Source organism: Meriones unguiculatus, chromosome 15, assembly GCF_030254825.1.
Source record: "Meriones unguiculatus strain TT.TT164.6M chromosome 15, Bangor_MerUng_6.1, whole genome shotgun sequence".
NCBI classification, from domain to species: domain Eukaryota; kingdom Metazoa; phylum Chordata; class Mammalia; order Rodentia; family Muridae; genus Meriones; species Meriones unguiculatus.
Window position 1 is genome coordinate 35,739,321 of NC_083362.1, and position 20,570 is coordinate 35,759,890.

A 20,570-nucleotide genomic window follows, 5' to 3' on the forward strand; every position below is an offset into this window, starting at 1 on the left:
TAGTCCCTGTTCCCCTCATTAGAGAACCCATTTGGACACTAAGCTACCGTGGGCTGTATCTGAAAACTGCTAGGTAGTCTTTCAGAGGCCCTCTGTGGTAGGCTCTTGTTCTGTTACTTGTTTGCTCCTACATCCAATGTCCATCCCATTTGTCTTTCTAAGTGAGGACTGGTCATCTTACCCGAGTCCTCTTTCTTGTTTACCTTCTTTAGGTGTATAGCTTTCAGTATATTTATCCTATCTTATAGGTCTATATAAGTGAGTATATACCATATGTATCTTTATGCTTTTGAGATATCTCACTCAGGATGATTGTTTCTAGGTCCCATCATTTCCCTGAAAATTTCATGATTTCCTTGTTTTTAATTGCCGAGTAGTATTCCGTTGTGTAAAAGTACCACAATGTCTGTATCCATTCCTCAACTGAGAGACATCTGGGTTGTTTCCAGGTTCTGGCTATTACGAATAAAGCTGCTATAAACATGGTTGAACAAATGTCCTCGTTGTGTACTTGAGCATCTTTTGGATATATGCCTAGGAGTGGAATAGCTGGATCTTGAGGAATCACTATTCTTATTTGTCTGAGAAAGCGCCAGATTGATTTCCAAAGTGGTTGTACAAGTTTACATTCCCACCAGCAGTGGAGGAGGGTTCCCCATTCTCCACATCCTCTCCAGCATGTGTTGTCATTTGAGTAGTTTGATCTTAGCCATTCTGATGAGTGTAAAGTGAAACCTCAGGGTCATTTTGATTTGCATCTCCCTGATGGCTAAGGACGTTGAGCATTTCTTTAAGTGTTTTTCTGCCATCCTCTACAGAGTTCTCTCTTTAACTTAAAAATAAATCTTAAAAGTGTCAATGTAGTTCTGATGATTGCCTTGGAAAACCTTTAAAATAATCTTAAACACACACAAAAAAACCTTTTTATTAAAGCATCAATTACCAGTTATTTAAAAACACATACATACAAAGGCAGTATTATACAACTGATTTCTAAACTCAGTACTTTTGAAATATGAAACAATGATCACTACCCCTAAGTCTGTTTATTCCCACAAATCGATTTACAAATTGGTCTACAACAGTTTTTAATCTTATGCTACTAAGTTTTTCAGCTTTATCTTTTAACATTTTAGAAATGTATTTACTCCTCATAGTAGTAATTTCATACAATTAATGCTAGCAACTCTAGGAAGTCCCCAAGTCACAAGAATTCAATATAGTTGTTGCTGTGGACATAGGTACCATTTGACATTGTCGCACATTTAAAGGAAACATTAATGGGCAAACTGTAGGGATCAAGAGCAGGAGACTAAGACCATACAATATTATCTGTTACTTTAGACTTGCTAACAGAGAATTCATTATTTCAGTTCTGCCCATAGCAGTTGGCTGCATACTGCATTTCCTTTTCTAAAGAATGACAGACTTAACAGCTTGCACAACCAACTGAACAATACTTTCAAGCTACACAAAATCTCAACTACTTGAAATAAGTTATTCATTTAATTGGTTTAGCAGCTTTGCTTCTGGAAAAGCAGTAAAACCCACTTTGTTCCAAAATGAGACTGTTGACTTATAGCCTTGTCCTATTATACCTGCCTATCTCCTGTCAGAGTGAGGCACGAAGGTGAACCTTCACAAACTCTGTAATGCAATAAATACAAACATGACCTCATTTATCAACACAAAATAACTGGGAAAACCAAAAAAGTACACATATAAGGTAGGAAGGGGATTGTATAAAACGAGTGTATGTCATATAAGTGGAATGTGTACAGTAATAAAAACATGTATACAGGTGATTCTGCCTTCTATAAGTCTGCTTAAACTGACTATGAATGATTGCAATTTTTTTCCTTCCGTAACATAATGCCCATTTACTATAAGCTGGTCCTGGTTTCATACAAATCCCTCATTTCCTTGGGCTTAGTTACTGTACCCTCATTGTGCTACCACCAATTTATAAGCTGGGCCTGCCCAGCCTGCCTGTAAAGCCTCTTTCAGAAATATACCACGCACATTAGACAGTGCCATCCCTAAGTAGAGTTCTGCACTTTAAGACAGCCTATGAAGGCCCAGTACTTGGCCCTCCAATGTAAGTACCTCTTTTTTCGCATTATCACAGAAACAGCGTAGTTCACTAACTACACTTTCCTTTCAGGAAACACAGTAGCTCTAACAGTTTCATTCAACTGTAGACACATTTCAATACTTATTAATTCCAAAGATCCGAACACCATGCAGCTGTGGCATTTTGGGAATAAGTACACTCAGGAGAGAAGCTGTATTTAGGATGAAGTGAGTTGGATCATACTTCGTATAGAAACTTGCCAGAAAGTATCTGTAGAGATAAAAAGTTAAAATATAATGGCATACCAAAATGAAATTACATAGAATTGAAAAATATTATAAAAGGGACAAATAAACACCAATGCCTAAAAATAAAATCATTTTGATGGTAAAATAAAATGAAACATTTTAATTTGGAATTTAAAAATTAGGTGTATATCTTAATATTTTTTGCAATGTGTAGAGGAGCACACTGATGATTAGCATCTTGAAAGCAGATGGCTCTCATGCTTTTCACGCCTGTAAGAGTTCAAGTGTAGATCACAAATAACTAGTACAGAGCTTTGGAAATAGCTTTTTCACACATGCATAAAACAGTGACTTTGAAACACATATTCAGTTGCCCTTCTGATGTTATCATGTTCTTGCTATAGCTGAGTAGTCTATAACCAGTCTAACTGGAAACCTTAAAGATACAGTTGAAAATTCCGTCTGTTCTTCTCTACATACATGTAGTTAACTACATGTATGTCTGTGTCTCACATGCATGCCTAATGCCTGCAGAGGACTCAGAAGGGCACCAGGTCTCCCCACAAATGGAATTACAGACAGCTGTAAACTGCTATGAGGATGTTGGGAATTGAACCCAGGTCCTCTGAAAGAATAGCCAGTGGTTTGAATTGGTGGGCAATCTCTGCAGCCCTTATTTCCCAACTTTTGCTGCAAAATCTTTCTTCATGCTTTCACATACTTCAAGACTGTTATATGCTTCAATCACTGAACATCATTATCCATAATATTTAGTAAGCCAACTGACTTGTTGTTAATACGAGTTTAATTTATAACCTGACAGAAGAAAGATACATCTTGGCATGTTTTCACCTTCCTGCACTTTCTTTTAATGAAAATTAATAACATCATGTGGAGTCTATGGAAACTACCCCACTCTTAAAATAACCTAGATAACTGAGGAAATGCAATTCCAGGTAAAATCAGTATAAGACAGTTTATTTACTAAGGTATGTATTTGAAACGGACCTGCAATAGAAGACAGAAGTTTCAGTTTAATCCAGGTTCTTGATTCAAAATAGCCACAAGATCTTTACCAATGTAACAGATTATTAACCTTTTCTTTTTTTCTTTCTATTAAGATGGAGTCCAAGTAGTTCTAGTTGGACTAGAACTTGGTACGTAGAACAGGCTGTCCTTGAAGCCATGTGCTTGCATAGTATTAGGATTGTGGGCATGCCACACTCAAGCTGGCTTGAGTCTGTTTCTTTATTCTAAAATCTGTGGTAACTGCATGTCACACCTTCCTGACAAATTAACGCAACTATGAAAGCACTTTTGAAAATGATCAAGGCTGGTGATGTAACTGACTCAGACTGCAAGATGCCCTGGGTTTGATCCCCAATGCCACAAAAGGAAAAAGAAAAAACAAAATAAAACTATATAGATGGCTTCAATGTAATTTTAGTTATGCAAAGAATTTATTCAGAGTATTTGAAATAACAACTTTGGGTCAAAATTCTATTTTGAAAACCTGGAAGTCTATATATAGATAGAACTTGGTGGAAGACCAATGTCATATAGCTCAAAAGCACTATAGCCCAACCTCACACTTAGGACTGTCTAGACTAAAGAGACTATGTTTACTTCAGAGACATTTTCCTTTTGGGTTTAATTTTTACATAGGACAAAAACAACTAATTTCCACAAGAAAGCCAACTAATTTCCACAAAATCTAATAAATATGAAGGAGAAATGTCTTTTGCTTTATGAACTTTTCTCTTGAAAATGTCTTATGAAACCATCTACTCAAAACTTAATTCTCTTAAAAAGTCTTTTCCCCTACTCCAGACTGCATTGATACTATCATGGATATAGTTTTATGTATAAAGCTGTATACTAGAGTATTAAAATTAAGTTACATGTGATAAATATCATGTTCAAGCTATTGACTATTGTATTCAAAACAATATATGTACTTATGAACTCTTAAAAGGGGGAAAATGTATATTTATTTCTCCTTTATACCTATATAAAGCCAAGGGAGAAAAAAAGATGGTATTTCATTTCAAATCAATTTGAGCAAAAGCATAAAAATAGGTCTATACATGAAACATTCAAGAAATGCTTAGGTAGAAATTGGGTAGGAATAAAATATTCAAATGGAGAGAATAATCATGTAGGTATTGGGAAGAAAGCAGACACCAGATTCTAGTAGACGCTTTACAAATAATGCATCTGACTTATTTCTTAGAGCCTCAAGTTAAGTAAAGTACCATTAAGTTATATGCCATTAGTTTGATTTTTAAGGGAGGAGCTGGGTGTCAGGCATTTAAAAAAGCTCTATGTAGCCCAGGATAGCCTTCAACTGGCTGTGCGGGCATAGCCAAGTTCTTGAACTTCCTGCCTTGACCTCTAAGAGTTGGGAGTACAATTGTTCACTATCATGTTTGGTTTCATGTGGTATTGTGGACCAAACTCAAGGGCTTCTCCAAGCTGAGCAAGCCTTCTCTTGAGCTATCTACATCCCTTGTTAGAATTTCATATGTAAGCAAACCAAGCTGAATGGATGATACAGGACCTCTGTTTTTTCTAAGCCACTCTTTTCTCAAGAAGTTTGAACTGAGCTATCTAAATAGAAATGGGTAGCCAATATAATTATCAAATCATTACTTAGGATGATTACTCTGATATGTAATACAGAATAGCGTGCTCACAATTTCCTTTGAAGAAACAAAGACACAAATGATTTTGACCTGTTTCTTAGAATGTTAGACTCACTGATGAACAGTAGTGCTTCTCACTGTACTGATTCAAGTAAAAACTGGTTTTTTATCAACTTGTTAAACATTGTGCCTGTACCATATAACTCTCCTTATGGCAGCTACTCGCTGATAAAAGTTCTCAAAAAAAACCCACCATTTTAAAATTCAATTAAATCTGATAAACACTTTTTTCTTATCCAATCCATTACATTTTAATGCTTCTAACACTTACAAAATTATTGGTGAAATTGTGAAAAACTTCCGAGAAGATGTGAACTGTACGCCATAGTCGAGCTGTTCCCAGTGGGTCAGGAGTCTTGCTCTACCCTGGTCGGGAGTTTCAAAAGGTGTTCCTTTTACTGCATGCAAAAACACATACATTCCCTGAAAAGCAAGTAACAGACGGTATTACACAGAGTTTATCCTTACAATTAAGCATCAGTGTTGGTATAATGTTTTTTTTTAATGTACACATCTTACCCTTTTTCATTCAAATACTGATTTCTCCCCCACCCCACCTCCAACTCTCTCATTTCAATCTGGATATTTGTCATTATTCATTGTGATACTCATTCTAAGCATCCTGTCTCAACTCTTGTGTAAACAGGAACAAAATAAAAGCAACTAGACACAATGTTGAGCAGGGAGGAGCCAGAAGGCAGGAGAGGGGGAGGAGGGGGGAGGGGGAGGAGGGGGGAGGAGGGGGGAGGGGGAGGGGAAGGGGAGGGGGAGGGGAGGGGGGGGAGGAGGAGGAGGAGGAGGAGGAGGAGGAGGAGGAGGAGGAGGAGGATGTGGAGCATGAACTAGACCTAAGATTTCACAAAAAGCAAGTATAATGTGGGAAATCTAAATGTTAGGAAACTGAGGGCTTGGAGGGAGTAAATATTGCCCAGCATTGTGTTCTAGGTTAACTAAAAACCCAGTCTCTGTGTGGTGATTTGGTTATACAGCTGCTGAGGATAACAGCAGCCTTACCAGAAGATAAATCAAAAGTAAAAATTAACACCACCTACAACACATCATAATGCCTCTAGGCTATTTGTGAAAGAGTATATGATTTAAATTAGTAAGTTAGGAGCAGAGCATGCCTGTAATTCCAACCGTCAGGGAGGGAAATGGAGGTGGACTGCTTTGAATTTGAGGCTAGGATGGTCTATAAAGTGATTCTAGGACAGACAAGGCCACACAGATAAACCCTGTCTTGAAAAACCAAAACCAAACAAGTTACGTTTCCACGTAATAGTGAAAAACTATGAATAGAATTATAAAGCTTTCTGGGGTATGTTTTTATTTGGTGAAAACCAATAAGGGCAATCAAAAGTAACATGTTCATTAAACAAATATGAACACTAGCATATCTATGTTTATTAGTGTACTCTTCACAACAGCAAGGAACCAGCCTAAATGATCATCAACAGAGCAATGGAGAAAATGTGATACACACACACACACACACACACACACACACTAAAGAATTTTATTCACCAATAATGAACAAATGTATGTGTGTTTGTATGTGGTGTAACTGGCAAAAACAAAATAAATTGTAAAAGGGAAGGGATAACAAGAGGGTATGGGAGGAAGATAAAAATAGTGCACATCTTCTAACATGCAGAATCTAACTATAAGCATATTTCCATACATAGGACATGAATGCAGTGGGAAAAGCATGAGGGACGAGAACAGGGTTGAAAGGGAGGGGATGAAAAAGGGCTATTACAAGACAGTGGGTGGAAATGACAAAACATGCGTATTTTCTTTCATATGTGGACTATAGATTTAGAAACATATGACATAGAAATAGAGGGGATTATTGGGGAAGAAATGGTTGCAGGAATGGGGTGGGACAATATGAACAAAGTATTAGTATTCACATGCTAGAAAATGCCATAGTGAAACACATTATTTTGCATTTAAAAACACTTATTGAGTGGCTTCTGTGTAGAGGACTTACAACTACAGTATGTGTGCACATGAAACTGAAAAGTTGTATCTTTAGCTTTGGAAAAGTCCAGTCTTCTGAGAGATGGTGAAACACAAAAACAAAGTTGTTATGAATAAAAGATGAGTGTTGGGCTATATAATGTTTATTTTTAGTCCCAAGATAATCAGTGGTATTATCTAACCCACTATCACAAATAAGAAGACACACCTGTTAGATTTTATAATTCCTTATTTATCTTGAGCCAGGCAGATATTTTACCTACACTGTATCAATATCCTCACCATCCACCTTCCTGCCCCCCAACCAATGCCACCCTCCTTAACCATCCTCATCTGAGCTATCTTCCATCTATAATCTTATAAATACTTGCTTTTATTCTTTATTAGAGTCCTTTCTGCAGGCCCACGTGATTCCTTCTCCAAGCGAACTCATCCTGGAATCCTCTTCTCTATCTGTTTCCCATGATTCTCCTGTCCTCTGAAGCCTGGGAATCTTAGCCACACCTACCCGATTCTGCCCTGCCCAATATAGACTGTTTAATTAGCCAATCAGGTAGGTTTGCACAAGTATAAGTGTACCCAGATCTTGAGGGCCAGTAACATGCTCAGACCAACCTCTAACAAAAAGTCTAAGTAATGAGAGATAGGGCAGAAACTGCTATGCATATCACAGCCAGAATATCAGAAAGTGAATGGTCTCTTTTTTGTTCAGGTTAGAGCTTTGAGGTTACCATTCCAACTCCCTCATCTACAATGGTTCAGCTTCAGTGACAATTTCTTGGTACATCTTCAGTAATAAATAACCTCCCATTAAGATGTATGAATAGATTTCAGTCCTCTTCTCATCACAATGGTACGTGTTAATTGTATGTTTGTGTTCCATTGGCCTGAATACCCGAGGAGTAAGACCTAAAACAGAAAAAGTATTGGGCACAATGGAAGACAGTATTTAAGCCAAGGTGTGTTTATCTTATAAATGCCAGGAAGCCATTTTCACATATGTCAAAGGAATAGTGAAACAGAAAGTATATTTTAAATTGTCAAGAGTGTATAACCACTCCAAGAGCTATAAACTGTATAACAAAAAGAGCCTTTGCTGCCTTCAGAACTTGTAAAAATCCCTCTGCTGGATATACCACACACTTCAGATACAGGACTTGGAGGAATCTAGCTGGAACTGACCTGGAAGCATTCTTGGCTGGTGAAGTCATGGATTTTAGAGAGAACCTATTACTATCACTTTCCTAAAGCAGTAAAATTTCTAACACATTCTTATCCTTATACCTATAGGTAAGTGTAGCTCTCACTTAAAAAAAACAAAACAAAACAAAACAAAAAAACCTTTTTGCTGCAGAGACTCTTAAAAAAATCTACAACTGGTCAAAATGCAGAGGACAACTGATTATAGGATGCCCACATCGAAAACACAAGCCCTACATCTAAGGCTCAGAGAACATTGCAGCAGATGATGGGGAAAGACTGTAAGAGTCAGAGGTCCAGGACATGTGCTGTAAGATAGTGTCTTCTATATATCAAAGAATTCTCAAATAACTATTGAATTTTCAATAGTAAGCTGCCCAAACAGTTGCAACAATCGTTTCACTCATGAGATGGCAGAAATCTCATGGGACCCTACCCCTAGATGAAGAGCTAAAGGTTTCTTGGAGAGGAAGAATCAGTCTTTTCCTGGGATGAGCCCTCTGATCGGTTATCCAATCCCAACACATATACATCGGAGCAACACTAAGCAGACCCAGTAGGTTGTATTTATATATACATATATGTATATGTAACAATAACAACAAAAGAGGTAATGAATTTGAAAAGGAGTAGGGGGCATAGGAAAAGTTGGAGAGGCAAAGAGGTGGAAATGGTGTAAGCACAGTATTCATGTACAATTCTCATAATACATTAAAATTTTAATTCAACTATATGTTTAAAATGGGTAGATTTTGGTATATAGAGCACTCATCAATAAGGCTGCTATAGAGCGAGGGTGTGGTTTGATGGTGAAGCACTGGCATGCTGAGGCTAAAAAACACCCCGGGTTCAAGCCCAAGCACAAAAAACTAAAAACCAGAAAGTAAAGTTTTTTTCATAAAACTGAAGCTAGAAACAAACTATAATACAGTTATTTCAAGAAAACAAAAACAAGATAATCAGAGATAGACTGAGAAATCAGATTAACTCATAAAATGTAAAAATGTTCCTTTGTACTAGTTAAGACAATATAATTTAATTTTGCTTTAATGTGGATGTAGTTTTACACTGAACATAAAAGGTTAATTTACAAATAAATTTTGATTAACTATTATTGTTTTATAAGGAAAAAAGTACTCTATAACACATTACCTCTAAGAATCTAGGAAGAGCAACATTTTTGCTATTTTCCTCAAACCATGTTGTGCTCACAGTGTTTAAAATGTGGGTACTCAACAGTTTGCCTTTTTCAACAGAAAAGAATGGTGTACCTGAGTATAGTTAGTTCCACAGTAGTATTTGTCTAGCAGCTGTGATACCCTGGGATCAGTTCCCAGCAATTCACACGCGCATGCGCACACACACACGCACACAAACAAAATGACATTTTTAGTGACTATATCTTTTCTCTTAGCATGCTCATTTTTAGTAGCTTTTATATAAAAGCACTAATTATTATTCATAAACCAAAATAACTAGGAAAACAAAATACGTATCTGGTATACTAGCACTTAACAGTTATTGAGTCAGAATATCGTTCATTTTATAGCTGTACTGATAATCTTGTGACGTATTAACAGAATCTTCAAGAATGAACTGTAGTGGGGAAGGAGGAATTAGTTAGTCTTTAAAACTCCTCAGCAGTTAGGAGCATTTGCTGCTCTTGCAGAGGATCGAGGTTGGGTTCTCAGTAACCACATCAGGCAGCTCACAGCTGCCTATAATTCGGCTCCAGGGGATCTGATACCCGGCTACCACAGGCCAGAATGCATGTATGAACACACAGACACATACAGGAAAATAAAATACATCTAAAAAAAAAAAAACCCAAAAGCATAGCCAAGCACAGTGGTGCATGGCTGTAATCCCAGCACTTAGGGAGGCAGAGGCAGGCGGATCTCTGTGTATTTGAGGCCAGCCTGGTCTACAAAGCAAGGCCAGGACAGCCAAAGCTACACAGAGAACTCTGTCTTGAAAAACAACAAACAAACAAACAAAAAGCATGACCTGTAGCATCAAATAAAGGTAATCACTGCAGGCTCTGAAAAGCAGTACAGTTTTTACATGACACAGTGACTAGCTCCATTTCTGCATTTGAAAGCTTCACACTTCACATTCTAACTGGCCAAAATGTGAGCTATTTTCAAAGGAAACTTTAAATGCAGTCATGTAATTGCTCTCTCTCTCTGGATGGTTAAGTTAAATTTAGGCTTTTTAGTGTGAACTAGTAACAGGTGAGAAGCACGCTCTCCTACATTGCATTCACTATCCATTGCTTCTTCATGTTCATGTGCTGCGCCTCAATCTCAAACTAATCAATTTTGAAACAAGGGAGGTAAAGATAAAAATGGCATCTACATTACATTTAAACATGTTTGTTATTCAGTAAACACATACATACACATATTATCAGAGAATGCAGAGATTAAAATATAAAGAAACCAGATGTAGCAGCTCACTCCTGAAATCCCAGCACTTGGAAAATTAAAACATGATCAATGCCAAGAATTTAAGGCCTGGGGACAGAGTGAGAGCCTGTTTCAAACCCTGAAGTACATGTGAACAATTGAGATTAAACTCCTAATTACAAAACTGTTATATAACAATGCAGAGGCTTACAGATAGCTATGAGAGGTGAAATTTGAGTAGTTTTGCTAGGAGTCAGCTGGCAGAATGAGGAAACAGAATAGAAAGGCTGAAGCCAAGGCAAAAAGGCAAGAACAATACTGTTTCTAAACTGCTGGAACACATCCTGTATTTAGAGACCAGGTGAACAAAGACTGACCTTTTGTCCCTGTACTCTGGAACAATTACTTATGCCAAACAAGAGCTTCGGATTTTATTATAAACACAAAGGAGAATCCTCAAAGGACATACAAAGAAGCCTTGTGTAGACACACATTCAAAACCTATTTTTTAAGAGAATAAAACTTTTAAAAAATTTTATTTACCTTTTTTTTTATGTGTATTGATGTTTTGCCTGCATGTATACCTATGTGAGTGTCAGATCTTGGAGTTACAGACAGTTGTGAGCTGTCATGTGGGTGCTAGTACTTGAACCCAGGTCCTCTTGAAGAGCAGTCAGTGCCCTTAACGAGCCATCTCTCCAGCCCCCACCCCCCGAAATATTTCTAACTCTGAATATAAGGGGGTAGAAATGAGGAATATGAAGAGAAACATTATTGTGATAATTATCTGATGAAGCTATAGGCAAGTGGATAGTGAAATAGTAGCTAGGGCATACATAGCAAAAATAAACACAACGTAAAAGTGACCATATTATATTTGCACAGGGCATTTCAGGCTTCTACCTAACCCTCTTGGATTGACTATTACTAGGTTGTTATCCTTTGCTCATGAAAAGGTGAGGGTGACATTATATTACTTTACCTTTGAAATTCATTGGTCCAGCAGGCAATACTTAGATGAGCCTGGAGGGAAGTCATGAGCAAACTGTGTGTGGTGAGGGTTAAATCAGGAGTATGATGAGCTCCATTTATGTCCTTGCTTTCAAATGCAAGGTTATCTAAATACAAGCAGTAGTCTACAGACAGAAACTGAAAATGCAGGTAAGTAAAATGATCTAGATAGAATTCATAGCATAAAAGAGAGACAAAGAAAAGGACCACAGGAGATTATGATTAAAAGATGGTTATAAAAAGACCCTACAAGAGGAAACAGAGAAGACAACCAGAGATACACCTAGGACAAAGTGATCCCACAGAACCCAAAATAAGAGTACTAGTCAAAAGGAGATGACCACTGTCAAGTATTTCTAGAAGTCACTATTTAAAGGCTATTCACCACATATGAACCTATTTCCTTTATTTCTTTCTGTTCTCCTGCTCTAATAAGTATACAATTAACTTAGATTCTAAAGTTCTATATTAGCTGCATTTTTCCCTTTCCAGTTTACTTTAGTAAGTACTTAAAAATAAGAAAAGCCATCATCAAGGTTTTGTGGGTTCTTCTAACAGTCAGTTTCCAAGGATGAATTATCTGCTCAGTAGTCAATGAAGTCTGTGATCTGTAATGCTAATGCATACAGCTACTACAGGAGTGTGAAAATCAACAAGAAATATTTAAGGTATCATAAAATTCTGAATGGGCTTCCGTTAAAATGTTTATATTGAATAAAAAAGTTATATTTAAGCAATTTAGAAAGACTTTGCAAAGATTCAAACTAACAATCTTTATTAGACTTTAATTAAACAAAAACAATGTTTAAGTATTCTAGTGAATTGATATATAATAACCTAAATTATAATGTACTTTTTATTAAAATGGCAAACAATTTGAAAAGAAAGTCTTAGAAACAGGCCTGATGTTAAGCTGTGACAGAAAAAAAAAATCCTAACCATTAGAATTCTTCAAAGTTAACTCATATTGTCTCAAAACACTGAATTATATACATTTATTTATCTTTGCAATGGCCAAGTATGGAACTGTACAATTTAAATAGATGACTTTTACAGCACAGAATATAAAGTTGTTAACAAAAACCTAAGCTGTGGGGCTGGGGTCGTCGTCAGTTCAGGGCCCCAAGTCTAACTCCCATACTGAGGAGCAGTGCACCCTTCCAGACACCACTGTTGCAGGCTTTATTTATAATGTACTAAATACCTTCACGTTGTTGTGAAACCACTAGAGTCAGTTATCTCCACAATGTCTTTCATCTTTCCAAACGGAAGCTCTATACTCATTAAATAGCATGTCACTGATTCTTTCCCTTAACCCTGACAAAGAACCGTACAGCTTTACATAATTAAAATAAGACGGCGTTCTTACCAGATTATGTATTATGTTTGTTAAGGTCCAAGCAACAGGAACACTGAAGAAGGGAATGCTGAGTAATACAATATGAAGCAAGCCAACTCCCAAAGCATACGTCAGCCACATACCACGGCTGTTCATTACACGAGTATTAGGGTTTACCTCACTGTGGGCAACTCCAACATTCATGTTTGCTCTGTAGAAAAGAAACAAATCAAAAGTGTAATAGCTGGAAACTTACATACCCACAATTCCAACATGACATAATGTTACTGCATTTCCCCCCTTCTCATTCTAACATGGCACACACCTCTGAAACATGCTGTCTACAGATACCAATGTGAGGCAATAGAGAATCAGCTGCTACTACAGTCAGGGAGACAAGACTTATTTGTATGGCTTCTTTTGGTAAAACCTATTTTATTAGCTGTCAGTTTTACTAAATGAAATAATGGGAAAGAAAACTCAAACTGGATCCAAGCATGCTGGCACACTCCAATGATGCCAGCACTCAGGGTGCCAAAAGTCTGAGGTCAGCCTGGGCCACATAGCGATACCCCATCTCAAAATTCCTGAAAAACCTGTGTGTGTGTTTAAAATGCAAGCAGGGTGAAAGCCAGGTGCTAAATATATGAAAAGAATAAAGTAATACGAGTTTTTAATTATGCAAGTCAGCATGTTTCATTGTGATAGTTCAATATATGCCTAGACTATGTTTCAAGGGTATTCCTTATTTCTACTCCCTCTCCTGCTATTTCCACTTCCCTTTTCATGGTAGTTTAGCCCATTTTCTATTTTTAGGTCATCTTTTGTTTTGTTCCCTTTTATTAGTTTCCCACATACTTTATTTCTTTGTATGGTTAGCTTTGGCAAACATGATAATCACCAATAAAATAATACTTTAAAAGGGTGGGGAGAGCAGCACTGGCCCAACCAGTGGCCAGATGCAAGCATGTAATGGAACATTTTAACCATAATAAAGAGTTCAAACTCACTTTTCTTCCTTTCTTTTTTCTTTTTTTTTTTTTTGAAGCAAGGTATCATTGTGTAGCTCAGGTTGTCCTTACACTCACAGGTATCCTCCTGCTTCAGCCTCCCAAGTAGTGGCATTACAAGTATAAGCCACTAGTATCTGGCTATGTGCCCACTTTTAAAAAGTGAACTTAGAAGTAACACCTTGTTGATGTAATATGAAAACTTCACAGGCTTAGGGATTCAAATTTGTATCACAACTAGGTTAAAGTCATGAGTCTTTCTCAGTATTTCTTTAGCCAAACCCTAATTAGTTTTTCTTTATCTGCTTCCCCTGCCCCCCTCCAACCGGCTTTCTCCTCCTTTTATGCTCACGAAGAAACACGAAGGAACTGGTATTAGTAGTCAGTCATCGTAAGCATATTATTTATTGGAGTTTAAGAGTTTAGTTTTTTTACAAAGTGAAATGGTCATTGTCAGAGAGGGAAAACTGCTAGAATATATTCTAGCTCCCATTCAAAATCACATACCACCCTTTCTATTGTAGAGTTTGCAGAAATGAATTTCATCCTGCTAAGCAAATGTTTCGGGAGTGTAATGTTCTTTCAGCTTCTCAAGATCTATAGAGTGGCCAATGATGAAAGTTACACTGAGGGAATGTCCCGCGTAAATTTTGCTTATATAATAACCCAGTGCCTATAATGCACTTTTACACGTTAACCCGCGCACACAAACGCTGAAGGAGGCCCCGAATGGCCACCTACGTCAGAGTAGGAAACGTTCCCCGGCAGGTGTGCGGCAGACAAAGGCTCTCGCAGCCGGGCCCGGGCCTCCCCGCGCCCGCGCACAAGCCTCGCGAGGGCCCACCGCCCCGGTCACCGCTGCACGCCCACCACCGGCGGCCGCCCGGCCTGCACAGCGCCGGCCCCTGGGGCAGCGGAGGCCGCGCGGCCGCCGGCCCGCAGCTCCGGAAGCCTCCGAGCTTACCTGGCGCCCGCTCCCGGCGGCCGGCGCGTCGCGGGCCCAGCTCAGCGGCAGCCGCGGCGCGTCCTCACGCCAGAGCGCCCCGGCTCGCCCCGCCACTTCCGGAAGGCTGCCCGGCCGCTCCCGCCGCCTCCCGATTGGCTGTCAGCCGCTGCCCGCGGGGGCGGGGCGGAGAGGCGCGCGAGCCCCCCTCCCGCCCAGTGCGCGTGCGCCGCGACCGTGCGGACGTCCCGCCGAGTGGGGCCTGCGGCCGAGGGCGTGCTGACTGGCGGCCGCGCTCGGTGCCGCCTGCCTCACCTCGCGCGAGCTGCAAGGTAGTGTCACGGCGGACGAGCACGCCCGTGGGGCTCGGGGGGGCTGCGGGTGCCTCCCGGGGCAGGTGCGGACCTGCGCGGGCGCGCGCACGTGCGTCAAGCCGTCGGGGCTGCCGAGGCAGTAGTGAGAGCTCAGACTCTTGGGGTGCAGGACCGGGAAGTTTTGTCTTGCAAGAGTGTGTGTAGCGGCTTGTAGCGCCTTGTGTTGCACACAAAAGGTATCGGTTTGTGTTTATCCCCGAAGAAATTTGAATACCAGAAATTCATCTCCTTGAGAAAGGCGAGGAAAAAGACTTGATTAATCCATTTTCTTTCTGAGTCACTTTTCAAATCACATTTTCTTTATCTTGGTGATTTATATTTGTAAAAGTCGATGGTTTTTACTTCAAAAACTCTGAAAAACATTTTAAAGTTGACAGGAGGATATGTGCATGTGTGAGTAGGTATCTTGTATTTATGTTGGTTCTCTGTAGTAGTAGTTGGATTGGATTTGTTCTGTTTTAAAATTTGTTGTCTTCTCCCAAAAATCCAAGTTCTCTAATCCCTTTCCTTTTGTAGATACATCAGTTTCTCTTGACTGACTTTCTGATCATAGCACACTTCCAGGGGTGTTCATTTCATTCAGGAAACAAGGATTCTTTTCCAACACTTACATGTAGCACATGTAATCCTGCCATCAATCTCCCTGCTTCTTAAAAGAGGCCTTTAAGTGCACTTCTGTTAATATGCCACGTTCCAGAATATGTTTTGAACATAGATTCTCTGCTCTTAAAGCAGTCTGAGCCAGGGACAAATAAAATAGCCTACTGTCTTGTAGATTGGAACAGGGAAGAAGAATTTTGGGAGCTGACCCAGGACAGCTCAGAAAGAAGGTGTCACGTGACCCAGGGAACCCTCCTACATCGAATTAACATTGTAGTGTGACCGGATTGGTACTATGCATGTGTACATCTGGAAAATGGGATGAAATTAAAGAGATAGGGCAGTAGGTAATTTGGGCTTAACATATTTAACAACTGAAAAATCTTAAAAAAAAATTTAAAGTGGGGTAGCAAAGATATTTAAATTATAGAAACAACTTATAAATGTTCAAGTCCCGATATCAGTGTGGTAGTTATTAAAATCGTTCAGAGGAGAAATAAAAGGGACTGACCAGAAGTGGTGCTGGGAAGAATATTCTTCTGAAAAATTCAGGAAGGAGCTGAGCTAAGACCCATGTCCTGGTGTGTGGGTAGGAGTTCTCACAGCATTGCTGAGAGTTCTCATCTGTTCGCTTGCAGAGTGTTGAAGTGTGGCCTTTGGAGCCTGAAGAGGCATCTTCTTAGGAAGACGGTGATCTTACCAAGTTATCAAGCTTTTTAAATTCCATTTGCAGTAGAAGAGTGGGGATGTGTTGGGGATTATAAAAGATAGTCTATGAAGTTCTTACGCTATCAATCTTATTACCAGTCAGGGATTCTAGAAAGAAAAAGATTCAGAGATATAATAAAATTTATCTTGTCTCTTAGGTCATCTAAATGTGATATTTAGAAGGAAGATAAATCGGACCCTACAGTCCAGAAAAGTTGTTAGGAGGTACACTAGGTCAGGGATGAATTGGAGGCCAGGAGATACACTGTGCTGGGGAATGATATGATATGCAGGCCATTGTAAAATTAAACATGGAGGGAGGAAGTTTAGAAAGTGGCACTTTCTGGGAGGACAGGCTCTTAGTTTTAAAATTGTTCTTAGTGTTTCTGCATTAATTGTGGACTAGTTACTAGGATTAAAGTATGGTGCTTTTTAATTTTTTTTTTATTCAGATATATACTGTTTGATTCCTTGGATTCAAGAAGGTATATAATTCAGCATAAGGTTTTGACAAGCATCATATGCGTGAGGCAAGCCAAGTAGGTGATCAGAAAAGATTGTTGTGGCTGATACTGGAACTGACTGACTAAGAGGAAGCTGCATAGTGGGGTACAGATAGAGTTTACTAACAAAGGAAAGTGGAAGTCTTGACTGACTGTGGTGACCACCAGTACAGCAAAGCTAAGTAGAAAGGATAAGGGAGGCAAGATCATCAGGTATGTTTTACTGATACTTATCTGAGGCAGCAGTGACAACAGTTGTTAGAAATTCCTGTCTTGGGAAGAGCAAGATCACGTGGTCATACATATTTAGGTCAGGGTATGAAGACACCTAAGAATATGGGAGAAATGTTGGGAGATGCTCACATTCCTGGGAAGAGAGCCAAGACAACACAAGGACATCAGAGATAGATGGATGGAAATAACTGGGACATGAACAGTATGGTCCCTCACTAGGGATATAGCAGTGGTAGAATGCTTGCCTACCATATGCAAGACCCTGGGTTTGAGTCTAAATACCAAAACAAAAGAGCAGCGTAGGTCCCAAGGAAAGGGTTTAGTGCCCTCAGAGATCATTGCTGAACTTGAGTAGAGTACACTTTTGTAAAGGTGTTTGTTTGTATTATAAGCTGTTTTAGAAATTACTTGGTAATAGTGATTTTATAATAGTAGGTAAGGGTATTCTCTCAAGTTTCATCACAGAAAAGGAGAAAATGGCTGGCGTAAGAGGGCTAAGGGAAAGTATTTGGTGAGTTTTTGCTTTCAAGGCCAACATGGGTGTAGGGAGGCTGGATAGATAAGAGGAGGTGAAAGTGTTAGTGCCTTTGTCTGTTCCTGTTGTCACAAAGTACCACCCACCAAGAAGCTTGTAAGTAAGAGAGCTTCTCAAAGTTCTGGAGGATGGCACATCTGCGGTCTGGGCAGATTCAAGAGCTGGTGAGGGATCACAGGTGACACCACCTCCCTCCTGTGCCCTCACAGCGCTCAGAGGAACCAAGAGCCTCTTGTACTTCCTCCGTGAGCCTTCACCTTCCTGACCTGAGGTGTCCCAGAGGGCCCTGTCTTCCTAATTTACAGAGAGTGTAAGCATGCAGGCCACAGGAGTTGGGTAGGAGAGGGGAGACTTTGACTTGATACTACACGACGGATGAGGCAGGAGACAATCAACTTGTGGAGGTGCTGTGAGTTGCCACAGTCTCTGCAAACCTGAATAAGAAAAACTGGGGTAAAATAAGCAGCTTGAAAAAATTATTTTTAAAACATTATAGAGGATGAGACGAGATTCTGAAGACTTGCGGAAAAAGTAAAGGTCTGTGTGAGATTAAGTGAATATCTCAAACTTAGGTCATTGGGTTCTCAGAGAGAGAGAGAAGACTTGAACCCAAACCTACTGAGTTGTTGTCTTTGGTATGGGTTAGATGGGGCTGTGTTAGCAATATGAATGAATGAAAGTTATTCAAAGCTTTAGTTCTTTTGGTATTTATATGGACAGTACAGTAAAAAGCTGTTTATGGATTACCTTATTTCTCATTATAGCCATATTATGTTATTATATATTTTTATTTCACCCAGTAAAGCCAGACTACCCTTTGTACTATAATAAGGGTAGAAATTAATTACATTTTATGTTTTTGTGCTGAGTTTGAAACCCATTGTCTATTAGCCCTTTAAAAATGCTCATAGCTCTCTATGTGGCTGTTGGCTACCATACTATACGGTGCCTGAGGCCGGTCTGAAGTCTTAGAGTACCGAAGGCACCTTCTATCTGTGATGGCATTCCTTTGTATGAATGTTATGATGATGGAGGTTTACTGTCTAGTGTTCTCCCCAGTTGAGAAAACGTTTGGCCCTGGAAACCTTTAAATTATTGAGAGGTAGGTATTCATACCTACTTCTTTTCAAACAGCTTACCCCAAAACTAAATCAAATTATTGTTAGGTAATTGTTAGTATTAGAAAAGAAAGCTCGCTTTGCTTCTATATAATGATCTCACATCATAATGTGATACATGTGTAGTCTGTCCTGATGGCACAGGCTTGTGCTTTCCACAACTTTGGAGGCTGAGGAAGGAGAATGGCAAGTTCAGGTCTTGCCTGGACTACAGAGTGAGTTAAAGACTAGCCTGGGTAACTTAATGAGATCCTATCTCACAAAGAAATGAGGCATATGTGAGGCCCTGGGTTCAATCCCCAGTGCCACAAAATAATAATTACATACTTAGGGCCTTTCTGCTTTGAATGCTTCATCTTCTACCTCAGCCTTCCAAGGCCTAGGACTATGCGGCTATGCATACTTTTCTCTGCTAATATTCAAAGTAATTGGCTTCATTTTTGCACCCTCATCCTTGTCTGTCCTCATCTGTGTCTCCAGCCATCCCCAGTTTTTATATATACTATTAAATTTGATCCTTGCATCATCTCCATTTATCTCCGCAATAACTTGTTTTTGCAGAGGAATTGCTTCATTAGTAAAGATCCTCAGACCTGGATCTTAGCCTCTCATATGTTTTTCTGCTCTGCCCATCAGCCTGGCTTTCTTTATGTGTAGCAAAAATATGCTTGTGAATTGTAAGAACCCGGGAGGTTTTAGCCTCTTCCCAGAGGATGATCTAAATCCTGGTGTCTGTCTGACTCAGTTATTAGCTTACATGACATCTGGTTGTACATTGCCTAAAAAGGAATCATTAACCGACCTTTTGGGTTCGTGCTTTGCTTTATCGTCTTGTTTAAAACTAGATTTCATAGTTTCAGTTCATTCTTTAGTATATAGTCATTCAGAATTAAATAAGTTCCTAGAGGTGTTTGTTTATTTTGCTTTGTTTGCACAGTTTTTTTTTTTTGCACCCCCCAAAAATACCTTTTAAACATTTTAGAGGACTTACATTGTGACAAGCTAATCTTCCCAAAATATTTTCTGAAGTTAGACATACCCTCCCCTACCATAATTCTAGCACTCAGGATGTACAAACAGGAGAATCACTGCAAGTCTGAGGCTAATCTGGTTTACTCAGTGAATTCCAAGCTGCAGGGTTACAAAGCATCAACAGCAAACAACCCCCTCCCCCATGTACCTTTTCAGTAATAAACTTTTCATTTTAGATTTTGGAGGCTTTTTGTTTTTTTGAACAGAATGTATGTTAACTTGTTGGATTATCACAGAGATTTTTCACAGCATGGTAAGAGACGTATTTTAGGCCAAGTGATGCAGAAGGTAGATATTTGACATGTATGGTGTGTGTGGCTAGTTTGGATTAAAAGTGATTCTATGTTCTTGCTAGCCAATCCAAAAGAGCTTGGTGGTTAAAAAGGCATTATAGAATTCCAAACCATTTGCATAACTAATGATGTGCCAATGAAGCTGTCATATGACTGAATCATTATCCACATCCCAAGGTGCCAGTTCTTATCATTCCTCTTATCATTCCACAGTTCTTGTCATTCCTCAGTTACAGCTCACTGGTGATTTTT

At 39.2% G+C, this 20,570-nt stretch overlaps 2 protein-coding genes across 3 annotated transcripts in view; one reads left to right on the forward strand and one right to left on the reverse strand.

Annotated features, from left to right (window-relative positions):
- Positions 1 to 900: 900 nt before the first annotated feature.
- Positions 901 to 15,069, reverse strand: Ormdl1 (ORMDL sphingolipid biosynthesis regulator 1). 2 transcript variants are annotated; one of them, XM_021644107.2, is made up of 4 exons: positions 14,943 to 15,069; positions 12,999 to 13,179; positions 5,299 to 5,450; positions 901 to 2,344 (listed from the first exon to the last, which is right to left on the reverse strand). In XM_021644107.2, exons 2-4 carry the CDS (start codon positions 13,170 to 13,172, stop codon positions 2,209 to 2,211), a joined length of 462 nt encoding a protein of 153 aa, XP_021499782.1. In that variant the 5' UTR covers positions 13,173 to 13,179; positions 14,943 to 15,069; the 3' UTR covers positions 901 to 2,208. The 2 variants fall into 2 exon arrangements, with proteins under 2 accessions (XP_021499782.1, XP_060224320.1); XM_060368337.1 differs by having other exon boundaries at positions 13,146 to 13,179; positions 14,943 to 15,066.
- A 73-nt stretch (positions 15,070 to 15,142) lies between these two features.
- The window catches only part of Pms1 (PMS1 homolog 1, mismatch repair system component), a 103,929-nt gene continuing 98,501 nt past the window's right edge, over positions 15,143 to 20,570 (forward strand). The window contains exon 1 of the mRNA XM_021644118.2: positions 15,143 to 15,253. The gene's annotated coding sequence lies outside the window, so the exon portion shown is untranslated. The remainder of the gene's footprint in view (positions 15,254 to 20,570) is intronic.